At 41.0% G+C, this 18,339-nt stretch overlaps 2 protein-coding genes across 3 annotated transcripts in view; one reads left to right on the plus strand and one right to left on the minus strand.

The window, feature by feature from the left end:
• LOC124257000 overlaps positions 1-8,529 on the plus strand; it is a 35,849-nt gene extending 27,320 nt beyond the window's left edge. For both annotated transcript variants that reach the window (XM_046690964.1, XM_046690965.1), the window contains 9 exons: positions 148-204; positions 333-502; positions 952-1,147; positions 2,616-2,735; positions 3,101-3,255; positions 4,138-4,254; positions 5,975-6,089; positions 6,727-6,820; positions 7,441-8,529. In XM_046690964.1, the coding sequence (XP_046546920.1) occupies positions 148-204; positions 333-502; positions 952-1,147; positions 2,616-2,735; positions 3,101-3,255; positions 4,138-4,254; positions 5,975-6,089; positions 6,727-6,820; positions 7,441-7,576 (1,160 nt within the window). In that variant the 3' untranslated portion in view covers positions 7,577-8,529. The remainder of the gene's footprint in view (positions 1-147; positions 205-332; positions 503-951; positions 1,148-2,615; positions 2,736-3,100; positions 3,256-4,137; positions 4,255-5,974; positions 6,090-6,726; positions 6,821-7,440) is intronic.
• A 1,530-nt stretch (positions 8,530-10,059) lies between these two features.
• On the minus strand, positions 10,060-16,968 carry LOC124257001 (glycoprotein-N-acetylgalactosamine 3-beta-galactosyltransferase 1-like). The gene is made up of 4 exons (XM_046690966.1): positions 16,818-16,968; positions 12,634-12,860; positions 11,735-12,342; positions 10,060-11,263 (listed from the first exon to the last, which is right to left on the minus strand). Exons 2-4 carry the CDS (start codon positions 12,824-12,826, stop codon positions 11,135-11,137), a joined length of 930 nt encoding a protein of 309 aa, XP_046546922.1. The 5' UTR covers positions 12,827-12,860; positions 16,818-16,968; the 3' UTR covers positions 10,060-11,134.
• Positions 16,969-18,339: the final 1,371 nt, after the last annotated feature.

Here is an 18,339-nt window from a genome sequence, read left to right on the forward strand (position 1 = left end):
TCTTGTCGGGAAGTAGCTGAAAAATGCCAGTACGACTTGTAACTTATTTACTTACTTCCATTCACAAATTTAATGGCACTTCTCAGGAACAGAAATCAAATATACTGATATTGAATTTTTTTTTTAACAATTTGATTATTATTTCAGTGAATGCTCCGGCCGAACCTGGGATTGGCATAGGAGCCATTGCTGGAATAGCAGTAGGTGGGTACTACCCTTGTTACATCTGAGTATGTTTCCGTAGTTGGTGACTGGTCTGAATAACTGAGTCGTGTATTTTCTGAAAAACATATGCGATAAAAAAAACTCACTCACTCACACTTTTGTTCCAGGGGCTCTGTTGATAGTAGTAGTGCTTGGCGTTGGCATCTTCCTGTGGAAAACAGGGAAGGCAGCAGCCATGATGAAACGGCGGCGAAGTCGCTACACCACTAGGCGCACAAATCAGGAACGTCCTCGTGGAAAGATGAACAATGCTGAAGTCATAGTGAAGGCTTACAAGGTAATAAATACTTACTCCTTCGAGGATTTCATTCAGTGATTATCATTCTTTGATGCATTATATTTGTGATCAATAATACTTCTTCACACTTTATATATCTGAGCGTGAATATATGATGATGATCATCATCATCTTCATCATCATCACCACGACCACTACCACCACGTTCAATCATGATCATCAATCTTCATCAAACATTCATCATCACCATCATCATCACCACAACCACTACCACCACATTCAATTATGATCATCAATCATCATCAAAAATTCATCATCATCACCACCATCATCATTATCATCACAATCATCACCATCATCCTAATCCATCATCATTAGCAGCAGGATTGTCATCATCACGAGTCACTACTCATAGAGGTGGATGTTTTGCTAACAAAACAAGAACCAAAGTCAGGACGAATCAGGAATGTTTGTTCTATCTCTTGCAGAACAATGCATATGATGTTGACGATGACATCTACCTGTATGGCAGTATGGAGTTCGGGTCGGAGCAGCTGTGGTACATCCCTAAAGATAATTTGAAGCTGCAGCAGGAGCTGAAGGTGGGCAGGTTTGCTCGGATACTCAAGGCCACGCACAAACAAGGCGGAAAATCAACTGACGTGGTCGCAAAACTACTCAAAGGTACATGTTGATACCTAAAGAAAGTGTGAGAGGAAACCAGGAGATACAATTGCTTTAAAACATTTTGATACCATGATTCCAAGTTTGGGCTTGTCTTTGAGGCATTGTGAATTTCATTTTATACGCCCATAGGAGCATTAGAACCAAGCTGCCCTAAGATGCGAAAAAACAACCGAGGCCAAAGTGGCCAAATGTACATTTAAATACCTTAAAGAAAGAATGCGATAAATACTGGGGATACCGCTGAATGTATGGTCCAAGCTGTCGTACATCACTGGACTGAGTTACGTTCTTTCATCGAACATGAATCCGCTGATCAAAGGTTCCAATTCCACTTGGATCCGGCAATACAATGACCACTTGAATTTGGTTTTAACGGCAAACGGGAAAGATCTGACTGGGACCTATGATCGTCAGACCGGTCGTGTCTAAGGGAGGTAACTCGTCACATCGAATTCCGGTCCCATACAGGAGTAAACCAACCACAATTTGCTGAGCGATGGGAGCAGATGTTTCAAATCTAAAATATTCCGATACTGTAATTTATATTCTAAATATGCGTTTGTCGATGGCGCGGTGTGCATTCAAATTTCATTCTCTACTCCCTGGGGAGTATTTAACCAAAACAGTCTTACGAGTTGCTACTAGGTAAATTTGAACCACCTAATTCTAACGTGTACACATAACCACTGGGTCAACAGTCTCCTTCGAAATAAGACATATGTACCATGAGTTTCAATGTTGGAGTGGACCCAAGACCTGGAAACTCTCAGGAGTCAAGCTCGTTGAACATTGCCAGCCATCCAACTAAGATGATCCTATATAGCTCTGCCTGATCAGTGGCATGCGCAGCATGATGATAATATGATGGTGACAATCCACATTTAAGTAGCACATCGATCTATGGGCCCGTGAAGATCCGGGGTAGAATTGGTCTTCAGCAACCCATGCTTGCCACAAAAGGCGACTATGCTTGTCGTAAGAGGCGACTAACGGGATCGGGTGGTCAGGCTCGCTGACTTGTCGCTGACACATGTCTTCGGTTCCCAATTGCGTAGATCGATTCTCATGCTGTTGATCACTGGATGGTCTGGTCCAGACTCGATTATGTACAGACCGCCGCCATATAGCTGGAATATTGCTGAGTGCGGCGTAAAACTAAACTCACTCACTCATTCACTCACATCGATCTATGCCTAAGATCAATATTCATCTATATTTTAGGTACAAAATCATTACATCAAATAACCAACAGAATATAAAACCATGCGTAAAGATCTTGGCACATCTAACATTGACAAGCATATTATAACAGATGACATTGTAAGAAAATAAACCAGTTCTACCAATTCTAAGTTAATCAATCAGTGGATGGCAATCAGACCAGAATCCAACAAATTTGGTAACATTTCAAAGATATTTGGGCATTTTCATCTACAAGCATTGTGGGACGTTTGGTGCATTTCAGATGATGTGAATGATGACAACAGACTTATGATGATGGCAAAGATCAACTTTGCAGCAACCCAGGTTGGAGAACACAGGAATGTCCTGAAGTTTATCGGGGCTGTTGTCAACAACGATGCCTGTATGTATTCATTTTAGTGTCGACTCGTATCGCAGTGTTATTCACGTCGTTCTCAGTACTGGGTGATATGTGGCAATCACAGGATCGCACTGTGACATTTGAAGTACAAATACATTTGAAAGGGTTTGACACGACCATTTAAAAGCCGGGCTAAAGTTCACCAGCAACCAATGTTAGTCCACAATGGCCAATATGGGCCAGTGGTAGGAGCATGGTAACCAAGCAGAATCTACAACATCACTATACATGCGGGCGATTTGTGTGCTAGGCCACTTCTTGAAAGTGTTATCTGGAAATAGTAACCGGATCGGGAGCAGAAATACACTGTACGTATTTCAATATTTCAATGTTCGTATTCTTTACAGTGGGACCAGTGATGGTCTTGGAATTGTGCCGGAAAGGACAGCTGGACAAATGGTTGTCAAGCCACCAAAATAAGATCAGTGAAGACATCATGGAGAAGATCCAACAGTTTGCCCTTGGAGTAGCTCGGGGCATGGACTACCTGACGAACAAAGGCGTGAGTTGCATAGACATCAGCAAACCATTCACCATTTGGTTCATGTGTTTTGACCAGAATGATTCGGGCGAAATTGTTATTATTTCTATACACTTTTTTCAGAAAAAAAAGAATCTTAACGAAAAGACACTGCTATACTGAGTCTTCAAACCCTAGTAGAAGGTCGCGTCAGCTAACTTCTTGAATTGACCAATCAGAACACAGCTTACCAAATCGCGAAAGTTAACATTCGCATATACCGTTTGAAGTTTTACCTCGAAAACGTTTGTACTCGAACGATTCCGAATGTTATTTTCCGCACGATCGCTTCCGATACACATGGAGGACGCCATCATTCACAACAAGTGAGTAAACAGTCGCTGACAATAACGTTTTTCTCAATATTCCAGGATGTCATCTTGCGGAAATATAAGCTTATAGTAACCATGTCATCAGAAACCCTAAGCGTATATACTACAGATCAAAATCTGTGTTTTGTGCGGATTTTCATTTGCTGAGAGATCAGTGTCAGCGACGGGGTAAGAGAAAATCCCGCCGAACTCTAAAATAGTAGCCGTTGTCTGATTGGTTAAATCGGCCGTCTCGCGTTTGATTGGGCGGTCATAAGTCACTCAAAGGTTAGTTGACGCGACCTTCTACTGCCGTACTGGGGTTTGTTAGACTCAGTATAACAGTGTAACGAATAATACTGAGCCTAAGTTTAATTAGGCTGACAGTGGAGACAAAAGCCAACAGGAAAATATTTTGAGACAAATAATTTGACAGTATTGATTTCTCAGCACAGGGCATATAATCTTAACATGTTCTGTCTAGCAAAGTATGGCACAAAATAAATATTTCATTACTTTATGATTAACTTCTATGCTTTCTGAAATAACACAGATCGTTCATCGGAAATTAGGGGCCCGTAACTGCCTTCTAACATCCTCCGACGAGATAAAGATCACTGGATTTGGTCCCTGCAAATTGGAAGAGGATGGCGACGACAAGGCTAAATCGGTGTGTTTATTTAACAAATACAGTTTCTCAACTGAGCTTCACATAACACCAAAATCAACTAACAAACAAATACCACTTCTCAACAAAGCTCCCCATAACACTAAACTTCATCCATTAAAAACATCATTTCTGAACTGAGCTCTCCATAAGACCAAACATCATCTAACAAATACCATTTCTCAACTGAACTCAACAAAAAAACATGACTTCTTTGATGGGCGTACTTGAAGTTAAGGTGATGAAGAATGATGATAATTTTATGGATATACAACTTCTTTATTCCGTTTCAACATAGAACGTATCCATAAAATTATCATCATCCGTCACCAAACATCATCTAACAAACAAAAAACATTTCTCAACAGAACTCCCCATAACATCAAATAACATAAGTCATCTGGTGATATTAGTCTTATTAGGCCGATATGAATTGACATAATATTTGTCTTGAAAATATTTCATCTGATCTGCGATTTACTGATAAGGAAATTATTTTGTCGTTCAGACAAGATAGACGAACCAGAAAGTCCGAAGGGATATCAGAATCCGCCATTTAGTTCAGCAACATTTATTCTACTGTATCATATTTACAGTTAGTCACTTTCATTAAGATCTGCTAAGAGGTCGTTTTATCAACGCAAATTTATCATATCGTAGAACATTATGGTGACAGATCATTCGTAAGATTTAGTCCAAAACCGCGGAAAGGTCCGCCAGTGGACAGAGCAAATGGCGACTCCCATGATTACAGATTCTTCACAGCAGAATAGCAGCAAAGCTGATGCGACAGCAACGTTCATGCAACGCTGTCAGAGCCCAACAAAGGCTATTCAGTCAATGCTTATCTTTCATGACATGGTCCCTATGCCCGCAGCATGCGCAGTCGCCTCATCACCGAGGCTGTTGATCCCAATCACGTCACTGTGAACGTCCATTTGTCCCGGGGCGTCGAGGTAGCATCGTGGTTAAAGCGTTCGCTCGTCACGTCGAAAACACAGGTTCGATTCCCCTCATGGGTACAATGTGTGATGCCCATTTGTGCTGTCCCCCGTCGTGACATTGCTGGAATATTGCTAAAAGCGGTGTAAAGGTAAACTCACCCACGTACTTACTTCTGTTGTACAAATGGGAAATGTGCAGGTGATGGTGGTCTTCAGGGTGGTCACGCTTGGTCTGCCACCACTTGGACTGTCTGATGTCCGGCTAGTCCGTTTGACGCGTCTCAGTAGTCTGATGATGGTCTGCCTTGAAATGCCGAACATTCTGGCTGTTCGAAGCCCCCATCTGCGTCATTCCAATGGCTCGTCCACTCTCCGCTGCTGATAATCTTGGTATTTTGATGTGTTATTTTAACAGGTATAACAAACTCAGTCGACTGTGTATCAAACTGTTGGCGAATATCATGGACCTGCGATTCAACAGAAACACAATTTACTTGAGATTCTACTCACAGCACTGTGAAGAATGTTTCTGCTGTTTTGGCAACTGTACACAATGTAGGAGACAATCAAAACACTTTCCAAAATATTAGAATTGTTCTAAAAATAATCAAGTGTCGAATGTGTACTTTTTCGTACAGCAGTTTATGATTTAATGTTTTGCAGCTTTCTGAATCGCCAAATTCATGTGATAACAGCATCGCCAGTACTTGAATCTGATTAAAGGGATGCTTCTTTTGTGAGGATTTTGTGCACCAGTTACAAAAATTCCTATTTTCCAGGATCGAATCCCTGTGAAGTGGACGGCTCCAGAATGCCTTCAGTCTCTGAAGGGAGCCAATGAGAAGAGTGACATCTGGTCCTTTGGGGTGACTATGTGGGAGATCTTCAGCATGGGTTAGTAAACTTTATTCCTTTCAACTTTGTCATCGCCATATATATATGCTGTTTTTTGGTAATGTTTATATCAATTTTAACTGGTTATAATTATACAAATATGTTTCGTCAACGTCATCCATCAGATAAAAGCTGACCTGCATATACAGTTTGCAGGCAAACTTCAGTTCAGATTTTGTATCGTTTAATCATATACCATAACTGGTTAACATGTTCATGTAACATCACTGCCCTCCAAGATCTATGGGGCGGTGGGGTAGCCTAATGGTTAAAGCGTTGGCTCGTCACGCCGAAGGCCCCGGGTTCGAATCCCCACATGGGTACAATGTGTGAAGCCAATTTCTGGTGTTCCCCGCCGTGATGTTGCTGTAATATTGCTAAAGCGGCGTAAAACTTAACTCAGTCAGTCAGTCAGTCCAAGATCTATACCTGTATTATTAGCAAAAACGAATGAATACAATTAACGAAAAAGCAGATACAAGGCCATATAATGTCCATGGCATAAGCGGAAGGAAGGTGCGGTCTCTTAATATTTTAATGAGGCAACAGATGACGAAAAAGAAATGTCTTTCGTAAGATATGATCTCGAGAAGGTTTCTTGAGTATAAACAATGATCATTTCTCAACCTACAAACAGGGAAGACTCCATACGATGCTGTAAGAAGTCGAGATCTTCCTACAAAGATTCAAAACGGATACCGACTCGAAAGACCTGAACTTGCAGAAGATGTGTAAGTAGTTTTGTGTAAATATACTCATTTGAACAGGACAGTACAACCATTGCTTCATGGTTGTTCAAAGGAAACAAAAAAACAAATATATAATCGTTATGTTTTGAACCTGAAATTTTGTATTGTTCGGCGACTGTTTTCAGCCTTATGACGGTTTGATAACCTCTTGGATTCTTTGTCAGTTCTACCCTTCATTTGTCCGTCTCTTGTTGAACTCAGCAGGTTTTAATCTGTATAGCGACCGTCTGTAAATATGTACCAGTAATGTCAGTGACTGACATCATGAGCATCGATTTATTTGATTTGGAAACGATGACATGCATCAACCATGTCAGCTTGTCTGACCACCCGATACTTTGTGTCTATTTTCGTGAAAAATAATGTTTCCACCCGTTTTGGTTTTTGATGGTTGTGAAAATGAACCAGACAAAATATTAAATATCGTTAAGTTTAAGCAATGGGTTTTAAGCGCTTCCCTGTTTGATTCTCGTCAGGGGTTCACTTTGTTTGAATGTTGCTTTAACAGCTAAAATCTCTCACTCACTCACTCCATTATTTATCCCTTTACACATTACATTTTGATGTGCTTGCGGAGTAAGGTTAAAGTTCTTTCTCTACAGGCATTACGAACTAATGCGATGCTGCTGGAATAGCTCTCCCGAAACACGGCCGACATTTGCCGAGGTGTTGGGGAAACTCCAGGCCACGTTCGGTCTCACACCATCTTCTGATGAAACATATTATTACGCTAGTTAGTTTAATAATGTCGAATGTACCAAATTTGAGTTTGTAGCATCAGAACAGATATGTTTTTAATTTGTAACCATTGCACAGTTTCAGATTATATTATTTCCAAGTCATTTCTGTCAATACTTATACTGTTGTGGGTTTGTTTAGGTTGTATTTTATGGTGTATCTTCGCTGCCATTGTTTAGATAACTGTCATTATTTGTGTGATTAGTATCTGTGTTTACATATAATAATAAGAATAATAGTCGTCGTAGAAATAACATTTTACACAAGAGAGAGGGGGGGCATGATTACACAATTATTCAATCTGACACGCTGATAGATATGATGTTAGTCTATGACCATGCATCTTTTGGGGGTGTTAATATATTTCATATTCATGTAGATTAACAGTAACATCAGACTTCTCGCTGATGATACGTCCATTTATGTTATCGTAGACGATCCCTCTGAAGCAGCTAACTGCTTAAATGACGATCTAGAAAAAATATCTAATTCGGCCAAAACGTGGCAAGTTACTTTTAATCCTTCAAAAACAGCAACTATGCAGTTCACGCGCAGAAATGTTCTCACCCCTAAGCCTAACTTATTTATGAATGGGATTGTTATCCAAGACGTTGAAAGTCATAAACACCTCGGAATAACACTGCAGAGCGTCTGTTCATGGGACGCACACATTCGCAACGTTATAAAAAAATGTTAGTCCCATGATTAATTGTCTTAAAAGTTTCAAATATAGCTTGTCTAGAATAACACAAGAAACCATGTACAAATCCTATATTCTTCCTTTCTTTGATTACTGCTCTCATATTTGGGACAACTGTACAGATCAGCAAGCCCTAACTTTAGAAAAACTACATCTAGATGCCCTTAGAACAATATGTGGTGCTGTCCGTGGAACAAGCCATGAAAAGATTTATCGCGAAACTTCCTTCACTTCTTTGAGTGAAAGGCGAAAATACTATAAATTGCCAACATTTTATCAAATGTATCATCATTATCTGTGCAATCTGTTACCCCAATTAGTCGGGGAAAATAGTCGTTATCCCTTACGTGATGGCACTAATTTGAGAAGCATTTACTGCCGAACAACAAGATATGCCAAATCATTCATTCCAGATACAATTAAACTCTGGACTTCACTGCCTCTCAAAGTTAGAAATTGTATGCCTCTATCTGACTTCCAAACCCTTATCAAAGAACAAAATAGATGGAATGTTTACTTTGACGTATATTATGGTAGTAGAAACTGTCAAATAACTCATAGTCGACTGAGACTAGGATGTAGTGATCTTAACTGGGACAAATTCCAAATACACATATCAGCAAACCCGGTCTGCTCTTGTGGGCACCAAATTGAGAACTCATATCATTATTTTTTTTAAATTGTACTAAATATACTGAAATCAGGAAAAATGCCTTCTTTTACACCCACGGATATAATCTAGAAACTATCTTATATGGCAACAAGTCTTTAAGCAAAAATGTTGAAATGGATATATTAATATCTGTACATAACTTCATAACTGAAAGCAATCGATTTGTAAATGCTTAGGCAACTTTCGTATGATTATGACTGCAAAATCTAAAAAAGCTGGAACTCTTGTATGTCTGTACGTTTACCGTCATTGCAGCACTCGCCATCATGTTGTTAATCGCACCTTTGCTTCATTTATTTATGAACACATGCTTCTTTATCTAAGAACACGCGAGTTGTTAATTATTTTCCTTTACTTGTAACCATCATGATTTTGGAATTGTTATGTTGCTGGGGTGGTATTTATATAAGCATAACAATGCTTGTTTACCAACCCAGGTTTCAGAAAATAAATATGTTTCAACCATACATGTAGATATTATTGCTTCATTTGGTTGTGTAGGATTTGCTGTGATATTTTTGTGTAATCAGCTCGTAGCACCACTTCTTGCACTGATAGAAAGTACCATCCCTTCGAATATAGTGACTGAACACACTGGAGCTCCGGCTCCTGTTAGGCCCTGTTATATATATGCAGTGCACTCTGTCTAATTCGGACCGGCTTTGGACCGACTAAAATGTCCAAATTAGACAGCTAGTCCGAGGTACACAGATTTTAATGGAGTTATCTCAAACTGTGATCTGTAATCTTCCTTTTTCTTCAAAATGACAGATACAGTTTGTTTGCTTATCTGGTATTTGTCGGCCAAGTCTTTCTGTAAAATCTTTCGAATAGCTTCAGAATCATTGATTAGATTTATCTTGGTTACAAGTGACAATTCAGTACGCGGGCGTTTTCGTGGTCGCTCAGACATTTTGACCTGATTTGATATCACACTGTGTCTGAAGGCCTCTCAAATGCATAGTGACATTGACACTGAGTTTACATGATCATCTCAATTATAGTTTACAAATTAGTGTTAATCGCATCAAATGTGAATAAGTGTTCACCGCTAGACCAAGCGGTCTTGGCCAAGCGGACTTCCTGCTCAGTTTATAAGACAAATACACAAACCTATCAACGGATTGTTTCTTCAAGGTTTATTGGCCAGGCGGACTTCCTGCTCAGTCCGGATTATAAAGCAATGTACAAGTATAAAAATTTCTTTTCTCGCAAAAGCGGCACTCGGGTGTTAGAAGCTTTCGTAAAATCCAATTTTTATCCCGACAATGTGTAAATTAAAGTGTAAATCACAAATAACATTTTCAAAAGAACATGTATTTCAAGCACCATAATGGAGCTGGAGGTTTAATTGCAGGTAGAAAGCACACATTAGGTTTGTATTCAATAGTCAACACCACTCTACTTATCCTCAGCCACATGCACTTTATTTGGTACTGTTTATAGAGAAATAAAGCATTGCATACTATTTTGATTTCATTTTTGTTTGGTGGATCTTTCCCTTCCTGCTTTGATTGTGACATCACGTATCAATCATAAAGCCTGTAAATGATCATCTATAGAGCCTGCAGGCGATCATTTAGACAGGACACATGTGATCAAACATAGAGCCTGTAAATGACCACCCATAAAGCCTGCAGGCGATCATTTAGGCAGGACGCATGTGATCAATCATACTGCCTGTAAATGATCATCCATAGAGCCTGTTGGCGATCACTGAAACAGGACACATGTGATCAAACATAGAGCCTGTAAATGACCATCCATAAAGCCTGCAGGCGATCACTGAAACAGCACACATGTGATCAAACATAGAGCCTGTAAATGATCATCCATAGAACCTTACTTTATCAGTAATAAAGCTTGCAGTGATCATTGATAAAGCATTTAATCATCATCAATTAAACAATTTAGTCATCATTAATAAAGCCTGCAGTGATCAGTAATAAAGCCAGCAGTGGTCAAACATTCATGTGTTTGATCGATCATATATCATCACAGTTTCATAACCTATTGTATGATAAATAGACCCATATATTATGTAGGTGATGAATCATCATACGGCCGTTGAGTGCCATCAATCATACGTGGTGTAGGTAGCATTCGTATGCCTATCGACGATCGCACTGGTAATTAATTCCACTTCCTTCAGATGATAAATCAGGCAGTCTATAAGTGTTCATGATCATATAGGCCAAACAGGCCTGTGGAAGCCATGCACACTCAAATTGTAGAGGAAAAATTCAAAGTATTGTATATCTGGATGTTTCACGTAATGGAAGGAAACTGCAATATTACTGACGCTATGCGGACCCTGAAAATACAATGAAAACAAATGTGATATTTACAGTTTCATAACAGAACACAACAGATGAATTTCATAATCTAATAACGCAAACCAAATACGATTATTTTTCCATCAGCACACAATTCTTAAATCTGGCACTGTGCCCCTTTTTCTAAGGTTGATACCATAAAAAGTAACACTAGCTAAAAACACTAAAATCACAAACCCCGCCACTGATCATGTTAGAAGTGTGTTTGTTGAATAATATTGAAGTAAACGTTAACAACGAAAAGTGACCCATTTGACGCCTTAAATGGCGGTGGGGTAGCCTAGTGGTTAAAGCGTTCGCTCGTCACGCCGAAGACCCGGGTTCGATTCCCCACATGTGGATAATGTGTGAAGCCCATTTCTGGTGTCCCCCACCGTGATATTGCTGGAATGTTGCTAAAAGCGGCGTAACACTAAACTCACCCACTCACACTGTTTAACAAAACCTACCGTCATGGTGGGAGTGGAGTTCCTTGCCCAGTCAGGAACGTCGCCGTTCAGAGACCCATATGCATTATTCCAGTTGAACAGTGGTCTTCCTAAAGTGTCCTCTGTACCTGTCCAGAGCATCACCCCCAAGAAGGACAAACACTGACCAATCACAACGTCTTCAGACAGGCCATGCGTACACATGCCCGTGTTTGGAGCCTGTTCGCCAAACCGACGAAGTGCTTCTCTTCCAAGGACGTACCCTGCTCCGCCGCTGTTGTAAGAATTCCGGAACACCTGGCCGTAATAATACGGTTCCGTCGTGTTTTTGTTCAGGAGGAAGTGACGTAGATTTTCCATGATGACGTAGGTATCGTCGTCAGCTTTGAGGAACCAATCAGCTTGGTCGTAATGGTGTTTGTATATGTACATTAATGCCGCATACGATTTAGCAGGTAAGTTGTCTCTTCCTTCAGGAATGTTCAGTCCTATTGTGGGGAAATATGGATCTGTCTCCGAACTGAAGAAGAGGATGGTGTCACACCTTCTTGTCCAAGTCCGTTTGACGGACATACTCCTGTTTGCGAAGTTTCTTGGATGGACAACGATCCAGCAGAGGATGTTGACATCTGAAATCCGACGAGGAGAAGAACGTATGATATATTTTGTGAATTTACTAAGAACTTTGGATGATTGAAGGGGTACCTGAAAGCAGCAGTCTTTATATTGCAGGTGCGGTGGGGTAGCTTAGTGTTTATGGCATTCGCTCATCACACATGGCCACAATGTGTGAAGCCAATTTTTGGTGTCCTTCGCCGTGATGTTGCTGGAATAGTGCTAAAAGCGGCGTAAAAGTCACTCACTTATATTGCAACTCAGATACCCACCGAACTGGATTCAGCTGTACTAGCAATACGCACCTGTTTTTCTGTGCACCGCTACACGTTCAGTAGGGTGAGCATGCACAAGCAAGTCCTTGGGCTTCTTCCTGTCCTTTGCTTGTCGATGTGATGTGCTACCCGAGTGGTCAAGTAGACACACACCACGCCCAGGACGCCGGAAGTGAAACCAGTCACCCACAGATACAGCCATCGGGTGGACATCGTACTTCATTGTCCTATAAACTGACCGTGCTGGCAGGGAATATCTAAAATTAATAAGAAAGGCGAGTGAATGAAGATCATCTCAAGCCGAGTAACACGTGAAGGTCAGGGTCAGAATATTGATCTTCAGTAACCCATGCTTGTCGTAAGAGGCGACCAACGGGATCGGGTGGTCAGGCTCGCTGACTTGGTTGACACATGTCATCGGTTCCCAATTTCGCAGATCGACGCTCATGCTGTTGATCACTGGATTGTCTGGTCCAGTCTCGATTATTTACAGACCACCGCCATATAGCTGGAATATTGCTGAGTGCGGCGTAAAACTAAACTCACTCACTCACTCAAGCCGAGTCGGTATTATCTCTCCAGCGTTAATGTGGTCGAGAAATCCATACATCGAATGTTGACATTGCATGCATGTCAGAATCTAACCTGCTTAAGAGCTCATCATTAAAATGACATCGTACTTCATTGTCCTAACACTAACCGACCGACTCCGTGGTGTAGTGGTTAGAGCGTCCGCCCGGAGAGCGGAAGGTAGCGGGTTCGATCCCCGACCGCGTCATACAAAAAGAAGTTAAAATATGGTACTTGTTGGTCCCTGTCTGGCGCTCGACTTTAATGGGTACAAGGACTGGCCGGCTCGGAGTCAGTATACTGTGTCTGAGTGGGGTATTCATGCTTCACTGCGGCATGGTATCTCAGTGAGCTAGCACTATAAAACCAGCTTCAGTCTGGGCTAGTACAAGCAGCCGCACATACACATACACACGCATGCACGTCGTCATATGAGCGAAATATTCTCAAGCACGACGTTAAACCCAATTTCACCTCATCTCACCTAAAACTAACTGTGCTGGCAGGGAACATCTACTGGCAATAAGACAAGGAGATTGAATGAAGACAGTCTGAAGGCGAGTCGGTATTTTCTCTTCAGCGTTAACGTGGTCGTGACATCCAAACATCGAATTTTCTCATTGTGTGCATGTCAAAATTTAATCTGTTTAAGGGTTCCTTCATTGTCCTATAAACTGATCGTGGTGGCAGGGAATTCGAATATCTACAGACAAGGAGAGCGAATGAAGATAATCTGAAGCCTATTTGTAATTATGTATCAAGCGTTTACGTGGTCGAGACACTAAGACATCGAATTCAGACATTGTATGCATACCAGAATCTGACCTGTTTAAGAGTTCAGCATTAAAATGACAATCCTGGTGCTTGGTATAGGGATGAGGGTTACAAAGGATACCTCTGACATCAATAATTTAATTGTGGCCTACCTTTTGTTGCTGGCGACCTGCAGAGTATGTTTTAATGCACCGTTATGAGTAGTGCAGCTATAAGGTTAGATGCTTGTTAAATGTATTACTGTGTGATACTCTGAATATTTTACTGTACTTGTCGACAGATTATATATACCATGATGTATGTATTTTAATAGGTACTGTTGTTCCAGTCACAATGTGGATGAAAACTATTTGCTGACGTCACAGTAAAGGTTAACTCACTCAATTTTGACCGTGAAGATCCGGATTAGATTTGATCTTCAGTAGCCCATGCTTGTCGAAGGAGGCGACTAACGGGATCGCTCACTGACTTGGTTGATATATGTCATCGTATTCCAGTTGCGTAGATATATGTGCATGCTGTTGGTCACTGAATTGTATAGTTCAGACTCGATTATTTACGGACCACCGCCATATAACTGGAATATTGTTGAGTGCGGCGTAAACCTAAACTCTCTCACTCACTCACACATTTTTCAACTTCAAACACCTTTTATCCACAATGATAAGCACCTTTCCCTCGCCAAGGATCATATAGATTGTAGTTCGGGTAACTACAGGTTCACTATTAATGTTTCAGTCGTTCAATAAGGCTGATATTGACAAAACAACTGAACAGAACCTATGACCATCGGTACCCAGCACATATAAGGGAAGTAACTCTTCATGTGGTATTTTCCTGCCTTAAGCAAATTAGACAACTTAAAGCGTCGATATTTCCGTTCATAAGAAAGAACATTCTCTTCCCACAGAGGTTACTTGTCATATCTTCCTACGAACCTCTGTTCTAATACGGCCATATTTCCCGGTTCTCGTAAAATCCCCTAGCGGCAAAAGATCGCAACACGAATTATCTCCCTTCTTTCTATCCAATCAGAACACGTTTTACATCGACTTAGATTCAACTTGACTAACACAAGCAAATGTGGGGCCACAAATATCCCCATCTGCCGGGGACTTGTGTTGATATTACACACAAGACGTTTAATGGCTAGCTTGTCCGTTGTCAACGAGGGCGATGGAGACGCCACTGATCCGCCATAACATGACTGAGTTCTGTCTAGAAGAAACGTTTGCGCATCGCGCAGGGGAAGAGGTTTAGTTTTCTCGAAGCATACGGAAATTACCGAGGCCTTGCGAATGATCACTTTTGAAACAACGTCGCTGATTGCACAACTAAATCTGATGGCCTCCATTCACGAGGCTTGAACGCTCACACCATGAAAGGGCCGTATTAGAACAGAGGTTACGTAGGAAGATATGACAGGAGTAACCTCTGTGGGAAGAGAATGAAGAAAGAAGTCTGTGGTTGGAATCTCACATGTCCCCATATTATGATCTTTGACCCATTAGTGACAAATCACGACTGCTGCAGGATCAGTATTGCGTTGGAGTGTATGACTCTCCCTATTTATGATTCTTCGTTATAAATATTTTAAATACAAATGGTTTGTTCCAAAATGTACATTGCCGTGGGTTTTATGCGTCTCCTTACTGCTTTGAAAAATACCCAGAATATATTCACCATTTTTGTGGTCACCCCCGTGTTATAACAGCGATGAAAACTACATTTAGTATTCGTGATGACATTAGGTTTTCGCGAGAAGGATATGTCAAGCATAGGCGTAGTCTGTCATACAGACCCTGAAACAAATTTATCCAAGAAAGTCCATGCAAGTCCAAAATATGTGGCTAGTCTAGATTTCGAAAGTTTCTGAAACTGAAGAAACTTCCGGGCTCCTTTGGATTATATTATATATATTATATTTCATTTGAATATCTTTGTGAACAGTGTTTCCTGTAAAATATGTTAATTTCTGAGACTAGATGTTAGGCTAGAGTACGCGGGGTGAGTGAGTGAGTTTAGTTTTACGACACACTCAGCAATATTTCAGCTATATGGCGGCGACCTGTAAATAATCGAGTCTGAATCTGACAATCCAGTGAGCAACATCAGGAGCCTCGATCTGCGCAATTGGGAACGGATGACATGTGTCAACCAAGTCAGCGAGCCTGACCACCCGATCCCGTTAGTCGCCTCTTAGGACAAGCATGTGTTACGGAAGGCCAGTGTTCTAAGCCGGACCTTCACGGGTCAGCATATGCAGAGCTTCTGTATCTAAAGAAGTATACATATTACTCAACACAAGTATATTAACATCAAGAAACATTGATTACGATGGGACTGAAGCCAGCATCCGACCAAAACATCCAGATTATCGGATGTTTCTTTGTCCTAGGCCAGTATTGACCATGAACATATGTGAAGAGAACATCAATACCGCCATATGTCTCCGTCATGCTTATCGACCATGTTTGCTCTTGTGACGGCAAGACCATGTGGACGAATTTCCAACATTCTGTTAGAGGGATCCCTCCCATTATTGTCCTGTGTCAATATGCTACCTACATTTATGTAACTGATGCACTACAGTGAGTGAGTTTAGTTTTACGCCGCTTTTTAGCAATATTCCAGCAATATCGAGGCGGGGGACACCAGAAATGGGCTTCACACATTGTGCCCATGCGGGAAATCGAACCCGGGTTATCGGCGTGACGAGCGAACGCCTTAACTACTAGGCTATCCCACCGCCCCGATTCATTACAGAACAGATGAGGATCACAGACACATACACCACGACATGACTACAGAACCAGCACCTCATGGTACCTGTTTACAGGAATGGTTGATCCATCAAAGTAAATGCTTACCTCTTGGAAACATCCTGTTTTTCTGACGGCGGGATGTAAAACCTTCACGTCGACAAATATGGAGGAAACTTGTCGATGCACACACGAAACTGTAGCCGACAACACCTGAATTGCGTTCAATAAGCCGTTGGATGCGAGTGAGCGCGTCTGAATACATCCTACTGAACAAAACACCTGCTGTGCACGCTCTCAAACGACGTGCGTAGTAAGAAGGGAGCTCGGTAGCTAACTAAGATGGCCGACTCGAACAGATACGGCTCCTGTGAATCTTATGTTTTATTCATGGTAGAACCTGTGAGACATACATGGCCTCGTTTTTGTTCATAATTAATACATTGAAGTTTGTGTTTGTATGTGTCAGGAGAATTTCACCAGTCAATACCAGTATAGGCCAATGTTAGCTTCACAATGAACACCCTAGGCCTCAGCAACTGTTAGGGCTGTGCAATATAACCGGTTTACCGGTATTTACCGGTTCAGACATGAAAACGATACGTATTGCGATACGCTGATCGAAAACCGGTATTTTGACTTGCATTCGGAAAACTTCGTAACACACGGAAATCTTCGGATATTTCCTGGTTTCATTTGTGCCAAATATTATTCACATTTTTATTTTTAATCATGAATAAAAGATGTTAATAAAGCATAGTGATTTTGCTCTGTATTTGCTCTATAAATCAAGCATTACCACGATTATAAGTAGTTTTTTGTTTAAAAAAACTTCATGTAATATATTGCAATACATATCGCAATACATGCTTTCGCATCGCAATATATCGCAATATGAACATTCTCTGCAATACCCACCCCTAGCAACTGTACGGGGTAGTTTTCCAAGAAAGTTGTGCTTATTTCAGTACAGCAAATCCTTTTCATGCGCGTGTTTATGAACAAAACATAATTTGTTATGACGTTTTGTTACCATTAACACTTTCCTTTTCTGTCAGGGGCGATGTGGTAGCCTAGTGGTAAAAGCGTTCGCTCGCCACGCCGACGATCCGGGTTCGATTCTCCACATGTGTACAATGTGTGAAGCCCAGTTCTGGTGTCCTCCGGTATTGCAGGAATATTGCTAAAGGCGGCGTAAAACCATACTCACTAACGCACTCCTTTTCAATAAACATTTGACAAATGTTGTAATATTAAGCTTCAATTGTCGAAACTCTGATGCTACGTTGAACTTGATTCATAGATTTTCGTGACCATGTTCTCATGTGTTTGTCTCATTTTTAAATAAATATGTTTGCTTGGTGTGTCTCATCCGTAGTTCATCCTTCAAGACTGCATGTAAATAATCTATTTTAGCCATGAGTGATTGATATGGGCAACACTCATTGTCATTTGACTGAAGCTTCCAACTTGCATAAATTTTATGAATAATTATAATCAGGTTGGTTGGTTGTTGATTAACGCCGCACTCAGCAATATTCCAGCTATATGGCGGCGGTCTGTAAAAACTCGAGTCTGGACCATACAAACCAGTGATCAGCAGCACGATCATCGATCTTCGCAAATGAGA

Source organism: Haliotis rubra, unplaced genomic scaffold, assembly GCF_003918875.1.
Source record: "Haliotis rubra isolate DU_JTF1 unplaced genomic scaffold, ASM391887v1 Scf647, whole genome shotgun sequence".
Taxonomy (NCBI): Eukaryota; Metazoa; Mollusca; class Gastropoda; order Lepetellida; family Haliotidae; genus Haliotis; species Haliotis rubra.